Source organism: Carcharodon carcharias, chromosome 14 (assembly GCF_017639515.1).
Source record: "Carcharodon carcharias isolate sCarCar2 chromosome 14, sCarCar2.pri, whole genome shotgun sequence".
In the NCBI taxonomy this organism is placed as follows: Eukaryota; Metazoa; Chordata; class Chondrichthyes; order Lamniformes; family Lamnidae; genus Carcharodon; species Carcharodon carcharias.
This window is the reverse complement of record NC_054480.1, coordinates 73895473-73910842: the sequence shown is the minus strand read 5'-3', so window position 1 is coordinate 73910842 and position 15370 is coordinate 73895473. Positions and strand designations below refer to the sequence as shown.

The following is a 15370-nucleotide window of genomic DNA, read 5'->3' as shown; positions in this document are numbered from 1 at the left end:
AGAAAGGGGAGCAGGCAACAGGTTGCTACAGAGAGTGGGAGTAATAAGAGGCTGAGAGAGGGGAGCAGGAAACAGGCAAGCAACTTAAAGTATGTTTAGAAAAGATGAATACATATGCTCCTGGGAGTGTGTTAGCGTCACCCACCTTCCCTCCACCATTACTGTGTACAAGAAGGTTCCTCTAGTGCAATAAAAGTTTACTGTTTTATGCAAGGTCGATTTTCCAGAAATGTAATTGCAATTTTACGGGGGAAAAAACTTCACAAAAGGCTATAAGAGCTGTGATCACAGAATCACAGAACTGATATTCAAAAGTTAAAAACTCTACAAGGCCAAACCTACCAGTAACATCTCACTGTTCAGAAATGTAAATAAGTGCAATAGGTTGTTAGACACATTTTCCTCTCACTTGGCAGCACAGCCAATCTTTGGGAGGTAAGGACTGCTAACATGCAGCAATCAAGGGCAGATTAAGGAGGACAAACAAGGAGCAGCTTCAGTGCTGAGGGCCCAGTTCAGACAGACAGGCAACACGTTGGACGGGGTACGGCAGGGCAAAGAGACTGAAGGAAAAAGCAGAGGGGGGGGAACAAGAAAAGTAATGAAAGAAAGGAGGGGGAACATCGCCTGAACAGCATTGATTTGCCATTAACTGGAGCCTTCTGGAGGCAGGTTACACTCCCTGTGCAAGTGAAGGTGCCTCGCTGATTGCTGGAGTTGCAGTTACATGGTTTGAGAAAGATGCATAGAAATTCATGTGTTGAAAGCAAAATAAGCCGGAAAAATCATGTCCTATGCCTATTGCAGGAGGGGCCATATACAAGAAGCAACAGGGGAATGTTAAAACCTCAGAAGTCAATGGAAGAAAATATCAATTGCACTGTCAAACAGGCTCCTGATATTCCATCACCCATTCTGTGCTTCTGTCCAAAGTGAATTTCACTATGATTTCTTCATAAGCCAGGTGGCACATTTTTCAAATATCACCTCGCTAGAAGTTCAAGCATAAGAGGAGGCCGTTCAGCTCCTTGTGCCATGCCAGCTCTTCGATAAAGCAACCGTAAATTAATCTCACTCCCCTGATCTATCCCAGCAATATAATATCTTGGCAGGTCTGGCAGCACCTGTGGAGAGAGAATCAGTTAGCGTTTTGAGTCCAATATGACTCTTCTTTGGAACTGGGCAGTTTTGGAGAAGTCATACAGACTTGAAACATTAACTCTGTTTCTCTCTTCACAGATGCCGCCAGACCTGAGATTTTCCAGCACTTTGTTTTTATTTCAGATTTCCACCATCTGCAGTATTTTGCTTTTATTAACAAGGGCATAATGTGTGCTCCCTTGACAACTCCTTGTGGTAAAACTTTACATACACTAACAATACTCTGCGTACAGAAATTTCTCCCAACCTAGCTCCTTATTTTTAACGACAGCTGACCCTGTACTGCAGGGGCACCCAAACTATGGGCCATAGGTGGCCCCCAAGCACAACAATCCAGGTCACCAAGCTAAGCCAACTGTAAACTTCACATCTGTTCTTATTCATTGCTGCATCCGGTTTGAATTTTACCATTGGAGGTTTGGAGAGGGCTGTTCCTGGTGTTGTTTCCTCTTTGTTGAACAAATCCTCAAATCGGTACTTCAAAATCTGTTAGCCTTGCTACAATTGTACAAAACTTTGGCAAGACCACATCTAGACTACTGTGTGCAGTTTTGGTCTCCATATTTAAGAAAGGATATACTTGCATTGGAGGTGGTATAGTGAAATTTCGCTAGTTTGGTCCCTAGAATGAGGGTTGCCCTATAAGAAGCTGGGAAATGTATATATTTTTTATTTGTTCATGGGATGTGGGTGTCGCTAGCTTGACCAGCATTTACTGCCCATCCCTAAACGTTCTTGAGAAAGTGGTGAGCTGCCTTCTTGAACCGCTGTAGTCCATGTGGTGTAGGTACACCCACAGTGCTGTTAGGGAGGGAGTTCCAGGATTTTGACTCAGCGACAGTGAAGGAACAGTATTATATTTCCAAGACAGGATGGTGAGTGGCTTGAAGGGATACTTCCAGGTGGTGGTGATCCCATGTATCTGATACCCTTGTCCTTCTAGATGGTAGTGGTCTTGGGTTTGGAAGGTGCTGTCTAAGGAACGTTGATGAGTTTCTGCAGTGCGTTTTGTAGATGGTGCACTCTGCTGCCACTGTGCGTTGGTGGTGGAAGGAGTGCCAATCAAGCGGGCTGCTTCAGCCTGGATGGTGTCAAGATTCTTGAATGTTGTTGGAGCTGCGCTCATCTAGGCAAGTGGGGAGTATTCCATCACACTCCTGAATGGTGCCTTGTAGATGGTGGTCAGGGTTTGGGGAGTCAAGAGGTGAGTTACTCGCTGCAGGATTCCTAGCCTCTGACCTGCTTTCATAGCCACAGTCAGCAGGGGAGGAGATGGCGTAGTGGTTTTGTCACTGGGGACCAGGATTCAAATCCCACCACAGCAGATGGTGAAATCTGAATTCAATAAAGATCTGGAATTAAAAATCTAACGAAGAAACCATTGTCAATTGTTGTAAAAACTCATCTGGTTCGCTAATGCCCTTTAGGAAAGGCAACTTGCTGTCCTTACCTGGTCTGGCCTACAGGTGACTCCAGGCCCACAGCAATGTGGTTGGCTCTTAACTGTCCTCTGAACTGGCCTACCAAGCCACTCAATTGTATCAAACCACTACGAAGATTAAAAGGAATGAAACTGAGCGGACTAAAATTGGGACAGCTGTCCCACAGACTAGTCAAGCAACAGCCTGATATAGTCTTGGTCATGGAATCATACTTTATGGACAATGTCCTAGGCACCATCACAACCATGCCTCGGTATGTCCTGATGTCCATCACCAAGAGTGACTTAGCAGCAGGACTGCAGGTCAAGCTGGCCAAGTCCTACAGGACATATCTGCTAGACTGGGTCTTTGGCAAATGGTCTATAATTAGAACTAAATTTTCTGGAGTTTATAAAAATGAAAGGTGACTGCACTGAAACATACAATATTCTGGAGGGGCTTGATAGGGTCGACAAAGAGGCTGCTTCCCCTAGCTGGGGAATCTACAACATGGGGCCAAATCTCAGGATGAGAGGTTGATCACTTAGAATTGAAATGAGCAGACATTTCTTTACTCAGAGAATTGAGCGCCTTTGGGATTTTTTACTCCAAAGTGATGAGGGATCAGGGCTGCCAGTAGCCGCTGGGCCGAGCAGGGCTGCTGGCGACCGCCAGGGGTGCATATAGTGGCCTTGGAAATGGTCCACAAGATTGATTCTGAGCTGCTCCTCGGCACAAAAATCTCAGACTATTTACCGCAGCATTGACTTAGAGGTGACCTGATAGAAGTCTATAAAATAACTTCAGGGCTGGTTGTTGCCTCTATTAATAGATTATGCAGGTAAACACATTGAGGAGAATGAGGGGGCAGATATTTAAAACAACCTATAAGTAGGAATATCCTGGATCTTAGGCAGTTCCTTCTTTTCCCAGAAAGGGGCGAGCCTCAGGATGAAGCTGCCGGTTAATATCCTAATTCTTGATTTCTTGAAGATAGAACTGGACAGGTTCTTGACTGGGACAGAGCTTGCATCATGTATGTCAGATAACACCTGGACTTTCTGATCTCCAGGGCTGATTATATTTCCATTGTATTTTTCCTTTAGGGCCTTGTATTGTAAGGAGGGTTTGGACATAGCAGCTGGGAGGGAGGAACTGTTTAGTTATAGCACTCTAGCATTCACTACTGTGAGGCAGAATTGATGGAGCAGCTGGACTTTTCCTTCCTGTGAACATCCTACGTTCAAATGAAACTGCCATGATTTGCAGTCAGCTTTACTTTAACACAAATAGTCATCAGTAAAACAGTAAATATCATGGCCATTTGAACATTTTCAATCTTAATCCCAAAAGTACGTGATAAAACCAATATACTGCAGTAATTTAACAACATTCACACACAATTCAGTTAAGCACTTCACTGCAACAAATGCTATAACCGAGAAACAGTTCAAAGGGTTAAACAGTGTGTTCTGGAGGAGTTCACAGGTATGCACATCATTTACCAGCACTGCCACGTGCATTACAGCAAAGAACTGGCACGTAGCAACCTTTGCACATGTCATCAGAACCAGAGAAAATAATCACTCCTTGAGTTTTCTCGGCAACAATCTCAAAATTGCTACATAGCAGATTTACGTCAAATACTGGAGCACCAAAGCAACACTCCTTCCCTCCCTGCTCCCATGTTCAGAATGTACAACACAAAACAGGCTTTTCAGCCCAATTGGTTTGTGCTCCATGAGCCACCTCTCACCCCTCTTCCTCTCATTCTAGCAGTATAACCTTCTATACTTCTTCTCCCTCACGTGTTTTATCCAGCTTATGTTCCTACAAAGGCAAGGTAGGGTATCCCCATTCACACAGGTAAGTGATTTCCAAGTTTTGTCACAGAGCACATGCAATCCAATCTGTAATTTATGCATCGGGAAGTTTAGATGTGGCTGAGCTTAATACTGTGGCAATTCAGTATACCCAGATGTTGAGTTATAAGCAAACTGATGTAAACAGGTTTAAAATTTTATATGTGACCCCCAAAGTTCCACATTATTCAAGACGACCAGGGATGTGTAATAAGCACAGCCCTCCTTGTCTATATATAAAAATTACTAACACACTCCTGCCTTCAATCAAGTGAACCTGGCCTATTCAGGATGATGTTTGGCAATAGGCATCATTAGCAAGACACAAGGTGCTGTAACTCAAGGGGAAGAGGGAAAAACAATGATGGAAATCAGCCTGGAGATCCTAGTACCAGGGACATGAAGTTGCTGCAGCAACCGCGATAAATAATTAGGGGTTATGCATATTCAGCTGTACCCAACAAGCCCTCAATGCACATCCTCTTCACAAAAGTGGTACTTCTAGAGCCACACTTCAAATATCCCACATTATCTTTCCTGCAAATTTCTGATCACACATCACGCTGAATTGGGAGGGCCAGATTGTCAAGTCATGTGGCTAATACAGGCCAAAGCTTGGACACCATTATGTTGATGGTTAATATAGGGTTAAAAAAACTAAGCAACAAAGCCAATCAGACATTTTGAATATTCAGAAAGTCGCATGGATCAATAAATACCAAAGTTGCAATATCTCCTGCCTTCTAATTGATGTTGCCGCTGGAAAAAAACAGGTGCTCGGATCTTCAATCTGAATAGTTTAATCGCTTAATGAACTCACTCAATCCATGCCTTTGTTACCTCTAGCCTTTACTACCTAACTATTCCATTTTTCACCTGGTCAGCCTCTCACCTTGCCCCCCTCCATAAACTTTAGCTTATCCAAACTCTGCTGCCCCTATTCTAACTTGCATCAAGCCCCATTCATCCATCATCCATGTGTTCGCCAATCTATGTTGGTTTCTGGTCTGACAGTGCTGCAATTTTAAAATTTTCATTTTTCTAAAAATCTCAAATCATAGCTGCAGCCCCTCCCCATCTCTGTAATCTCTTCCAGTGCTACTACTCAGATTTCAGTACTCCTCCAGTTCTGATCTCGTGTGCATCCCTGATTTTCATTAGTCCACTACTGGCAGCCATGCCTTCAGCTATTATGACCCTAAATTCTTGCAATTCCCCATGTAAACCTCTGCCTCCTCCTCCTCAAAGATGATCCTTAAAATCTACCTAATCTTTTTGCCATCTGTCCCAACATGTAGCTCAGTGACAAATTTTGAAAATGCCCCTATGAAGCATTTTGCAAGATTTTACTACATTGAAGGTGCTATATAATTGCAAGTAGTTGTTATTTACTTATGAATTAGACTACATAGCTAAAAAGGACCAACATTCACCACAGCAACGGAATATTTCATTTTGTATTGCCTAGTATAAGACTCCCCCTCATATTCAACTAACTCATCAAGACCAAAGCTATGTGATACCCACTATTTTTGATATTGTCATATGCCTGCAAAATGTTTGTCACATTCTGTTACAAACCAAACATTTCATCCTAAGTGCTGACCTGATGCCCAAAAGGTGACGTGGAATTTACTGACCGCTAACTCAGCAGGTAAATTCATAAGACATTACAATTACCCGGAATCACACAGGGAGTACTTGAGCAGTGGCCTGAAAAGGGACAGGCCAGGGTCAACAGGTAGACGTTAATATTGTGTTTCAGATCTCCCGCCTGAGAACAGCACAAGAGGAGATATAGTAAGATAATATAAACACTCAGTCAAGCATGCTGTAATGAACCTTTTGAGAGATAAACTTTTTGCCACATTAAATAACCTCCACCAGGTAATTATAATTAACCTTACTGCTCACCAACTTAAAATGCTCTCTCCAAACAAACTCCCAAGTTTGGTCAGACAGTATTAATTGTACATCTTGCTGTTTTCCAAAATTCTCCAAGGAGCTCTGAACAAAAAATCTTCAGAATGACTATTGCAATTTAGTGAGCCCCTAGTGACAACTCTATATAGTACGGTAGCCACTATGTGGACTAGTCATGTTTAGGTCAGACTGGTAAGGGTGGCTCTGTTCCCTGCACAATGAAGCTGCTGAACTTCAGTCAAATGGAACGTAAATGATCAAATGTGTTGATCTGAAGGTACAGCCTCTGGATTGCAAGCATATTCTTCCTTAGAAAGAAATTCAATGCTTAAATAAAAAGATTGCTTGAAATGAAGCATAAAGCACTGTAATACAACTGTATGCAGGTTGATGAAATGCTGCTAAGTTGGCCAGCGAAGAGTTGCGTAAACAGAAGGTCTTTGTATAAAGCAGTAACAGAAGGAAACTGTATGTGTGTGTGAGGTAACAGTATAGAACAACACACAGATGTCCTTCTAGTTATAGTGGAGCAAGGCCAAGCTGCCTTGTGATAAACAATGAAATATTAACTTAGCTAGGGTAGCTGCAGCTTCACAGAAGAGAACCAGCAAGGAGGAAGCTAAGGCACTATTACTTTTGTTCTCTAGATTGGAACTGTACTCAGTTTGTATTTGTGTGGCATCAATAGTCTTGAAGACAATCTACCTTAAGACTGCATTACTCAGTGCAACAATAGTTTTGAAACAAAGGTCCCAACTCTTAAGCTATTGCATATTCATCCATCAATCAACAGATATTTGATGCTTTTTGTTGTATACTAATAAAAACATTTCCTTTGAATAGCTGACCCTAGCTTTTGATCAGGACTGCCCCCTGGAACCATTTCAATATTTGAAAAGGCTTCCCTGGAACGTAACAGCAGTTGAAGGGCTACCCTGAAACAGGTCAATGTTTGAAGGGGTTCCCTTGGAGAGTCAGTAATTGAAGGGAGTCTTTGTTGGTCTGTCAGCTTTTGAACAGGGATTTCTTCCTGCTCTGCCCCATCCCGGCATGTTAGTATTTGAGGAAGAACCTTATAAAGAAAAGTTTGAAAACCATTAGAATAAAAAGTAAATCAATGTTTTGTGTGTTTCTGCAGTTATAAAGATGTCCATTACACACTGTGCAAATCAAATTGAACAAATCAGCTCATACTGAGCTTGGAGTATCAAACCAAAAAAAATTACCTAAACAAACTGTAGCCAAAATTATATCCTTCCTCACTAAAGTAATAAGATAAAGACTGCAGTTACATGTCCACAAACGTATGTGTTAGAAGGTAGACACTGTTTGAAAGTAGAGTTGCAGATTTAATAAATGGAATGAAAATTCAAAACATGCGTTAAACACTCCAAGAGCAGAACAGGCAATCTGAACATTGCAGATCACATCAAGGAAGCTTCAACTTCTGCTTCTACCACCTCGAACCAACACGTTCCAATTAGTTCGTGGTTGAACCCCGAACTGTAGCACTCTCCAAACCTCCACCCAGACACTCAATACAAGGGCCTAACTTCCAACATTTCAACCAGTCAGCACTGCCATAACACCACACAATCACCAAGACTAGACATTGAGGGCAACAAGGGACAAGAAAGGTTAAGTATCTGCAAACAAAGTCCTGGCATAAATCATACCTGATACATTGATTGAAGTGCCTGCATCAATAACTCCGCTGTTAGGTCTCACACAATACCTACGTGGGGCTGTAGTCTTCACTTTAAAACATACATTTTTATCTGAAGGGTTACTTAGTTTCAGGTTTGTAGTGACAACATCTGTGAAAGGACCTGTAACCAAACAAAAAAGATAGTTGAAACATTTTAATCGTTTCAGCTGGGGAGTCATTCAATTTATTTACTGTTCTAGCAGATGGCCTATGGCATTGCTCACAGGTAGCTTGGAGTCCAATTATGATGCATGTCTCTAATCAGGCTGTCCCTTTACGGTCACTGATCTAAACAGATGAATCTAGGTAATTGCAGATACTTATCTACCAAGGTTAATGAATGGGGAATTGCAACAGCTTGTAAATTTCAGGGTTGGGGGTCTGTACCTGGCTTTACCCTTGTTTTAAGGGCTGTTTTGTATCAGTAGAAAAGTTCAACATATGGAAATGTTACTGGATCTATAAAGTTAAAGACTGTCACCCATACACTGAAGAAAGGGGGAAGGAGAACACTGGTGGTGAGGGTTACAAGTAAGTGACTGGTCATGGTGCACAACTCAAAGTCCTACCCCCACAACCCCTGACCCACCCAAATCTCTCATCCACATTAGCAAGTCACTTAAGAGGGAATACAGAGAAGCTTGGAACATACCATGAACATAGCTTGGATTTGAACAAGCAGCCAGTATTTGTACATCTGCCTTCTAGCTTCACTATCAACGCCCATTTCTCACAGCACTGGAATTGGACAGCATGGCTGTTATTAACAAAGGCTCATCTTCAAGTTGGTTTTTCCCAATGAATAATTAACATTCCGATTTTTCTGATTGACGTATGTTTTTGTTAAATGTATGCCAAGTACCTCATTGAAGTGACGAGACTCCAGAAGATAGAAAAGAACATCTGGTTTACAAATATCTGAGATAATTTCCCTATCAGGTTACCTAGATGTACAGACTTTAAGGGCATTCAAAATGTCAGTGAATATGAGAAGGCTCGTTAAATTAGTATAAGGAAAATCAGTGCTGCACATAACGTTTGATATCCAGGCACATTACAGATATTTTAAAAAATATTGCCTCCCAACACGCTGAGGAAGATGCACAATTGTACCTGTTAGCCCCCAGAGTCTTTGAGAGTGGTCTTAGCCGTGGAAGATACCCTGGCAGGAAACCACAAAACAGCATAAGAGCTAACACCAAACTACCTGTCTCGCATTTTAGAGGAAATTAAGCATAATTGAGAAAAATATCAAAGTTAAGCTTTTTTCTTAAAGAAACTGGGTGACATTGATGTCCATGAGTATTAATAAATTTTCCCTCATCTACAGTAATGCAACCTTATAACCTTAGAATCATTGCAGAGCATTAAATCTGTAATCAGTGTTGACCTGACTCTGGAAAGGAGTGTGTGGGAGTAGATTCTGATTATTTCAGTTTGACAGCAGTGTGAATCCAGTGCAGCATCAAGCCTGATTTTATCCCAATTTTGTTGATTTGGTTTTCATTTAAAAGATTATCAAGCCTGATTTAAAGATGCAAGCGGGTCCATTGGGTGCTCGTTAATCTTACTGACAAATTTAAATATTTGGAACAAAGAAGCAATCCTCTGAGCTAAACACTGAAATTTTACCTTCTGGGAGAGAGGAGTCCTACATATGTACATCCGTGTAGCCCACTCCTGGACAGGGCAATTGGAATGACAGCCAAACAGTGTAAATAGGGTAGAAAGTATTTCAGATATTAGAAATCAGGCACAGGTCAGAAATTGCTGGAAATTAACAAGTCAGTGTACAAATGTCAAGCATACAGACAAGTTTACATATCAGTGTGTGGAAACGTAAACTTGTCCATTCTCTTCAGCTAATGACTGGCCTGCAGTGTGTTTCTAGAATATTTTGTTTTGTTTCAGTGCAAGTAGTGTACTATCTGTCTGGGACTACACTATACCCGAAGCCAGACAAATAGCAAAATAAGAGCTCCATTGCATCATTTCCACCACAAAACATAGGCAAGACCTCACTGAGGACTGCTGCATGATAAAACCACCCCATCATCTTGTCATCTTACCCTGCCCATCTTCAGTTCTGTAACATAAAAGCAGGCAAAAAAACAGTTGACACGATTACCTGTAATAACGTTTTGGCTTAGTAATGTATTGAGCTTCAGGGAAAGGGTCAACAAGCAAAGGATCACTTGAAGGCCTATGGTGGCTGAATCTAGGTATCCATGGTCCACAAAGGACCAGAAGCAACTCTCTCCATTAGAGTGAGAGAGTGATCGAGTGAGAGAGAGCGCGTTAGAGCGAGAGCATGCAAAAAAGGGTGGCAATATATATAGCTTGAGGGGCACCATTCCGCAAATGTGGGGCAAGGCAAGGAGGCAAGCCTCCATGAACTACCACTGCCAGTATGGGGATTGAACCTGCACCATTGGCATCATTCTACATCTAATACTGGCTATCTAGCCAACTGCTAACTGAACCCTGACTGCATCCAAGACTTGACAAAGCCAAGCTTGTGAGTGGTATGCAAGCCCTGCAACAAGAGGATGCCATGCAATTAATCAATTCTCCTCTAACAAGTTTTTGTTTGCACCATTATATTTAGAAGCCAGATGGTCTGGTATCACAATACAGTGATTACAGTACAAAGGTGAGCAGATGCTTCATAACTGGCAAGAGATTTCACTTTAGTCAAAGGTGTTTCTCAAAACAATCGGTGCACAGAAGCTGTTGCTCAATTTATTGACTTGTTTTTAAATTTCCCTCTGCAATTCCCTAAAGTTGGCGAATCTTGGTGATTATCATGTACGCTTCCCAGCAGTGCTTACTACTTACTGATAAGCTTGGGAGCACTGGCCAATTTACTCCTCGCAATCCATGGAGCATCAAAACAAGTAAGACTCAACTAATGCTCTGGCTGAGTTCAACTTACTTAGCAGAACTGATAGACGTATGAGTCCATATAGCTCAGCTACACACTGCCATTACCAACCCAGGCACTAGACTAGTTATAATCAGAATTAGTGCAGAATTTTGGCCCAATAAATACAAGTGACAATATAAAATAGAAACAAAGTGCTGGAAAAACTCAGCAGATTTGGCTGCATCTGTGGAGAGCCAGTTAACATTTCAAGACTAATCCGACTCTTCGTCAGGACTAAAAAGAGGAAGAAATGTCAGGAGTTTTCTGTTGTTGAAAAAGTGGAGGACAGGAGTCAGGTGAAACGAAAGGGAAGGTTAGGGATAGGTTAAAGGGTGAAGATTAAACACCAAAGGTGTCATGGAACAAAAGATAAAGGGAGTGGTCATGGTGGTAGTAAAAAAAAAACAAAGCATAGGTCCAGAGTTGTGTGTTAATGGCAGAGTAAAGATTAGCTCTATCTGAAAGCAAAACATGAATACAAGATACAAACTAGCACTTGGGGTGGGGGGAAACGACATTCTGAGCAGAGGACAGAGTTCATCGTCTGAGGTTGCTGAACTCAATGTTGAGTCCAGGAGTCTGTGAAACCCCTAATCGGAAGCTGAGGTACTGTTCCTCCAGCTTGCCCCGGACTTCACTGGCACATTGCAGCAGGCCAAAGACAGAAGATGAGCAAGATGGTGAATTGAAATGGCAAGTGACCAGAAAATAGGGTCATGCTTCCAGACTGAAGGTGGAGCGGAGGTGTTCCGCAAAGCAGTCTGCGTTTGGTCGCCCCAATGTAAAGGAGACTGCATTGCAAGCAGCAAATACAGCATACTTAGTTGAAAGAAGTACAAGTAAATCACTGCTTCATCTTGAAGGAGTATTTGAGGCCTTGAAGTGAAGATATGTTTTACAGTCAGGTCTCAGTAGCATATTTCTGCCAATGTAATAATTTCTCACACATACTCTGTGATCCTCTGAATGCAGTTCAATAAGGAATATGGGCCTGCATATCTGCTCATTCAGGTGCCCCCACCCCTGTGCTTGTCAATGCTCCCCCATTGTGCGCCATAGCCGACCTGGGGGGGGGGGGGGGGGGGGGCGGGGAGCGCATGGCGCCACACATGTCCCCCCCATCCCCCCAAGCACCTCCCCCACCCACACACAGTTTTGCCAAACAGCCAAGGACTGCTGGTGAGGCAGCCAAATATTTTCAATCTTTAGGATTGAAAGAGTGCACAGTTGTAAACCTAAGGCTTACAGGGCATCAGCTGCAGGATCAACATCTTCACAGAAACATTGTTCCCAAGTCCCGCCAAAAAACACCACAATACCACATTGATGCCTTGTACCGTGACACAATTTTCTGAATCATCCACAGACAGATCCCCATGGACTCTGGCCACAATCAGATCAGATACACTCGCCAGCTGATCATCTTTATGACCAATCTAAAAACATCTCTTGCAGAGGATTCTAGGTGCCAATTAATGGCACAGGCAAATCTTTTATGTTAAGGTGGCTTTGCTTCCATCACCAAGCATGCTGTCAAACTTTGCATGGACAAGGGGGCATTAATTAGACACAAGGTGGTCACATTCTATATTTTAGAATGGATCCTGATTTACAGATATGTGTTCTAAACATAGCAACATGCATAAATACGAGTTATAATACTAATTTAGAAATTAGATTACTGGACACAATCCAAAGCAACTAGCCAGGATCTTTTGTCATTGTTGCTGAGATTCAATGGTCCATTAAATTGTACAAATGCAATTTAACACAAATCATCCAGGGTGCAAGTGAAACCCTATACTCTTGCGGCAGCTGCCGGAATGCCTGCAATGTCCCTTTGGAAGCACTGCGCTCTTATCAGGACATGTCGGTATGTCAGTCTCACGCCGGTCTCCTTCATCTCCTTGTTCAAGCTCAACAGTGAACCCATTCAAAATGGAGAAGGGCTTTAGAGGCACTGAAGCATTGAAAGCAGAGCTGGAGCCACAGAGGTGTTATCCTGGTCATATTAAAGGACACAGCAGTTGCTCAGTGAGAAATTATCTGTGCAAAGGGGTAGAGAGCCATGCTTTAATTTATTTAAAACCATAAAGGTTGTTTTTTTTTAAGCTGTGCAAGCATACACGTCAAGCCAAGTGAGCAAACAAACACTCTGGACTCCGGAAATGCCAACAGCAACATAAATTGAGGTTCATTCGAAAGTGTATTGAGGGAGACACAACAATTTGGTGATGGCTGGTTAAAGAAGTATGTAATGCTACACAAAGAAGAGCGTTTAATATAAAAGCTCATACACGCATTAGTGTTTCTCAGGACTTTTGCAATAAAGTTACTTATATCCAGACATAGCTCTGCAGAAATCTTTAAAAATATTAGATTGAGTATTGTAAGCAACGCTATTACACTGGCAGAATGTATAAGTGTTAATTCAGCACTTTTAAATGGTCCCAACTCCAGTGACAGACATGTTCTCAACTGTACTTCACTCAGGTCTGATGAAAGATCATAAACTGAAAGGTTATCTTTCTCTCTCCACAGATGCTGCCTGATCTGCTGAGTGCTTTACAGCATTTTCTGTCAGTACTTCAGTCCATCATCTTACTGTTGTTCAGCTCAAATTGTTCCCTCCAGTCAGAACACATGTTTGGAAGGACAGAATACAATAACTCTACTGCTGGCTGTTTTTCTACCGTTAATTGGACACTATGACAATTCCCACACAACATTAGAAATCTTAGTGGTAACACTGATAAGCATGCACGTGATACAGAGCTAAACACGCTTGCATCAGTGGAGAAAAAATATTTCATATTGATCTCCAAGGATTGTGTTATCCAATGCATTAGCCACTAGCTATATGGCTTGGGAATCCACATGTGGTAATTGAATTTCTGATCAGTAAATAAAGAGTGACAGACACTGTCAGGACATGGGATCTCAATTCATATCACATGTACATATGGACTTTAACCTCTGTTTGCTGGTAAAATGGTAAGATGAAAAGCACAGTATGATTTTTGATCCTGGTTCTTCCTTGGTTACTGACTGGTGGTATATATTTGTTAATTAAATATAACCATGAAGTGCATTTATCTGGATTACGTGTGGGCAATTTGTACTAAAATTAGTGCATGTGGCTAAATTTTACTTGAAACGCATGCCAAAAAGATGGGCAAGTTCAATGCCCTGTGCTTGGTTGACTTCAAACAAGTCAGTGTGTGCGGCAATTTACCCTGTATGTAATCGTGCTTTTTAGCAAAATGAAACAAGAAACACTTTTCACTCTGGGGGTGTTCATTTTACTTTCATCACCATTCTTCTCTTTCCTAAAAATTCTAAGCTTGCATCAGGCAGCATACAGTCCCACTATGTCCAGTACTGAGACTAAGCCCATAGTAGTATAGCATGCCGTCATCTAATTTTAGACAGGTAGTACAGTACACTCATGATGCATGGAAGAGGACTGCGGGATTATAATTTATATCACTGATGGAGGCACTCATTTAACAGATTTGCACTCTCCTGTCCCAATGGGACATAAATCATATCCTGAGAATATCCTATCTTGCATGGAACAAAAGAACATGGGAAATCAAGCACAGAGAATCTAGATGTCACAGTGGTGTGAAGAGAGATATTTCACCTTGTGGCCTTGGTTCATATCCAACTCAGACTGATGGGTTGGAGATCTCCTCTCTGTTGTACGGGTCCTACAGAAACTGGGGAGTTGGCATTCAAGTGTCTCACAATATCCAAAAAGCGTAGTGTCGCAAGTATCTGCCAGGTTTTAGAATGGCCAATATGTGTGTGAGAGAGAGAAAGCGAGAGCGAGACACAGACAATCAGATGTGCACTTTTCTTCCTGACCTGGAGCCTGAAATTTATCAGCATGTGACAATTTGCAAATAGCCCTCACCAAACACCAAGTAAATGTTACAAATAAAAGAGGCTGGGAATCCTGTGGTGAGTAACTGACTCCCCAAAGCCTGGCCACCATCTACAGTGCGTCGATCAGGAGTGTACTGGAATATTCTCCACTTGCCTGGATGAGTGCAGCTCCAACAACACAAGGAACTTGACTCCAGCCAGGGCAAAGCAGCCCATTTGATTGGCACCACATCCACAAACATTCACTCCTTCCGTCCACCACCAACTCACAGTGGCAGCGGTGTGTGCCATCTACAAAATGCATTGCAGAAGCTCATCAATGCTCCTTAAAAAGCATCTTCCAAACCCACGACAGCTAACCATCTACAAGGACAAAAGCAGTAGACGCATAGGAACGCCACCACCCTGACTTGGAAGTATATCGCCATTCCTTCACTGTTGCTGGGTCAAAATTGAAGGCAACCAAAATCCCTCACTA

At 42.2% G+C, this 15370-nt stretch overlaps 1 protein-coding gene across 2 annotated transcripts in view; it reads right to left on the bottom strand.

Annotated features, from left to right (window-relative positions):
- The window catches only part of vapb (VAMP (vesicle-associated membrane protein)-associated protein B and C), an 86551-nt gene that overhangs the window by 44750 nt on the left and 26431 nt on the right, over positions 1-15370 (bottom strand). For both annotated transcript variants that reach the window (XM_041203668.1, XM_041203669.1), the window contains exon 2: positions 8044-8196. In XM_041203668.1, the coding sequence (XP_041059602.1) occupies positions 8044-8196 (153 nt within the window). The remainder of the gene's footprint in view (positions 1-8043; positions 8197-15370) is intronic.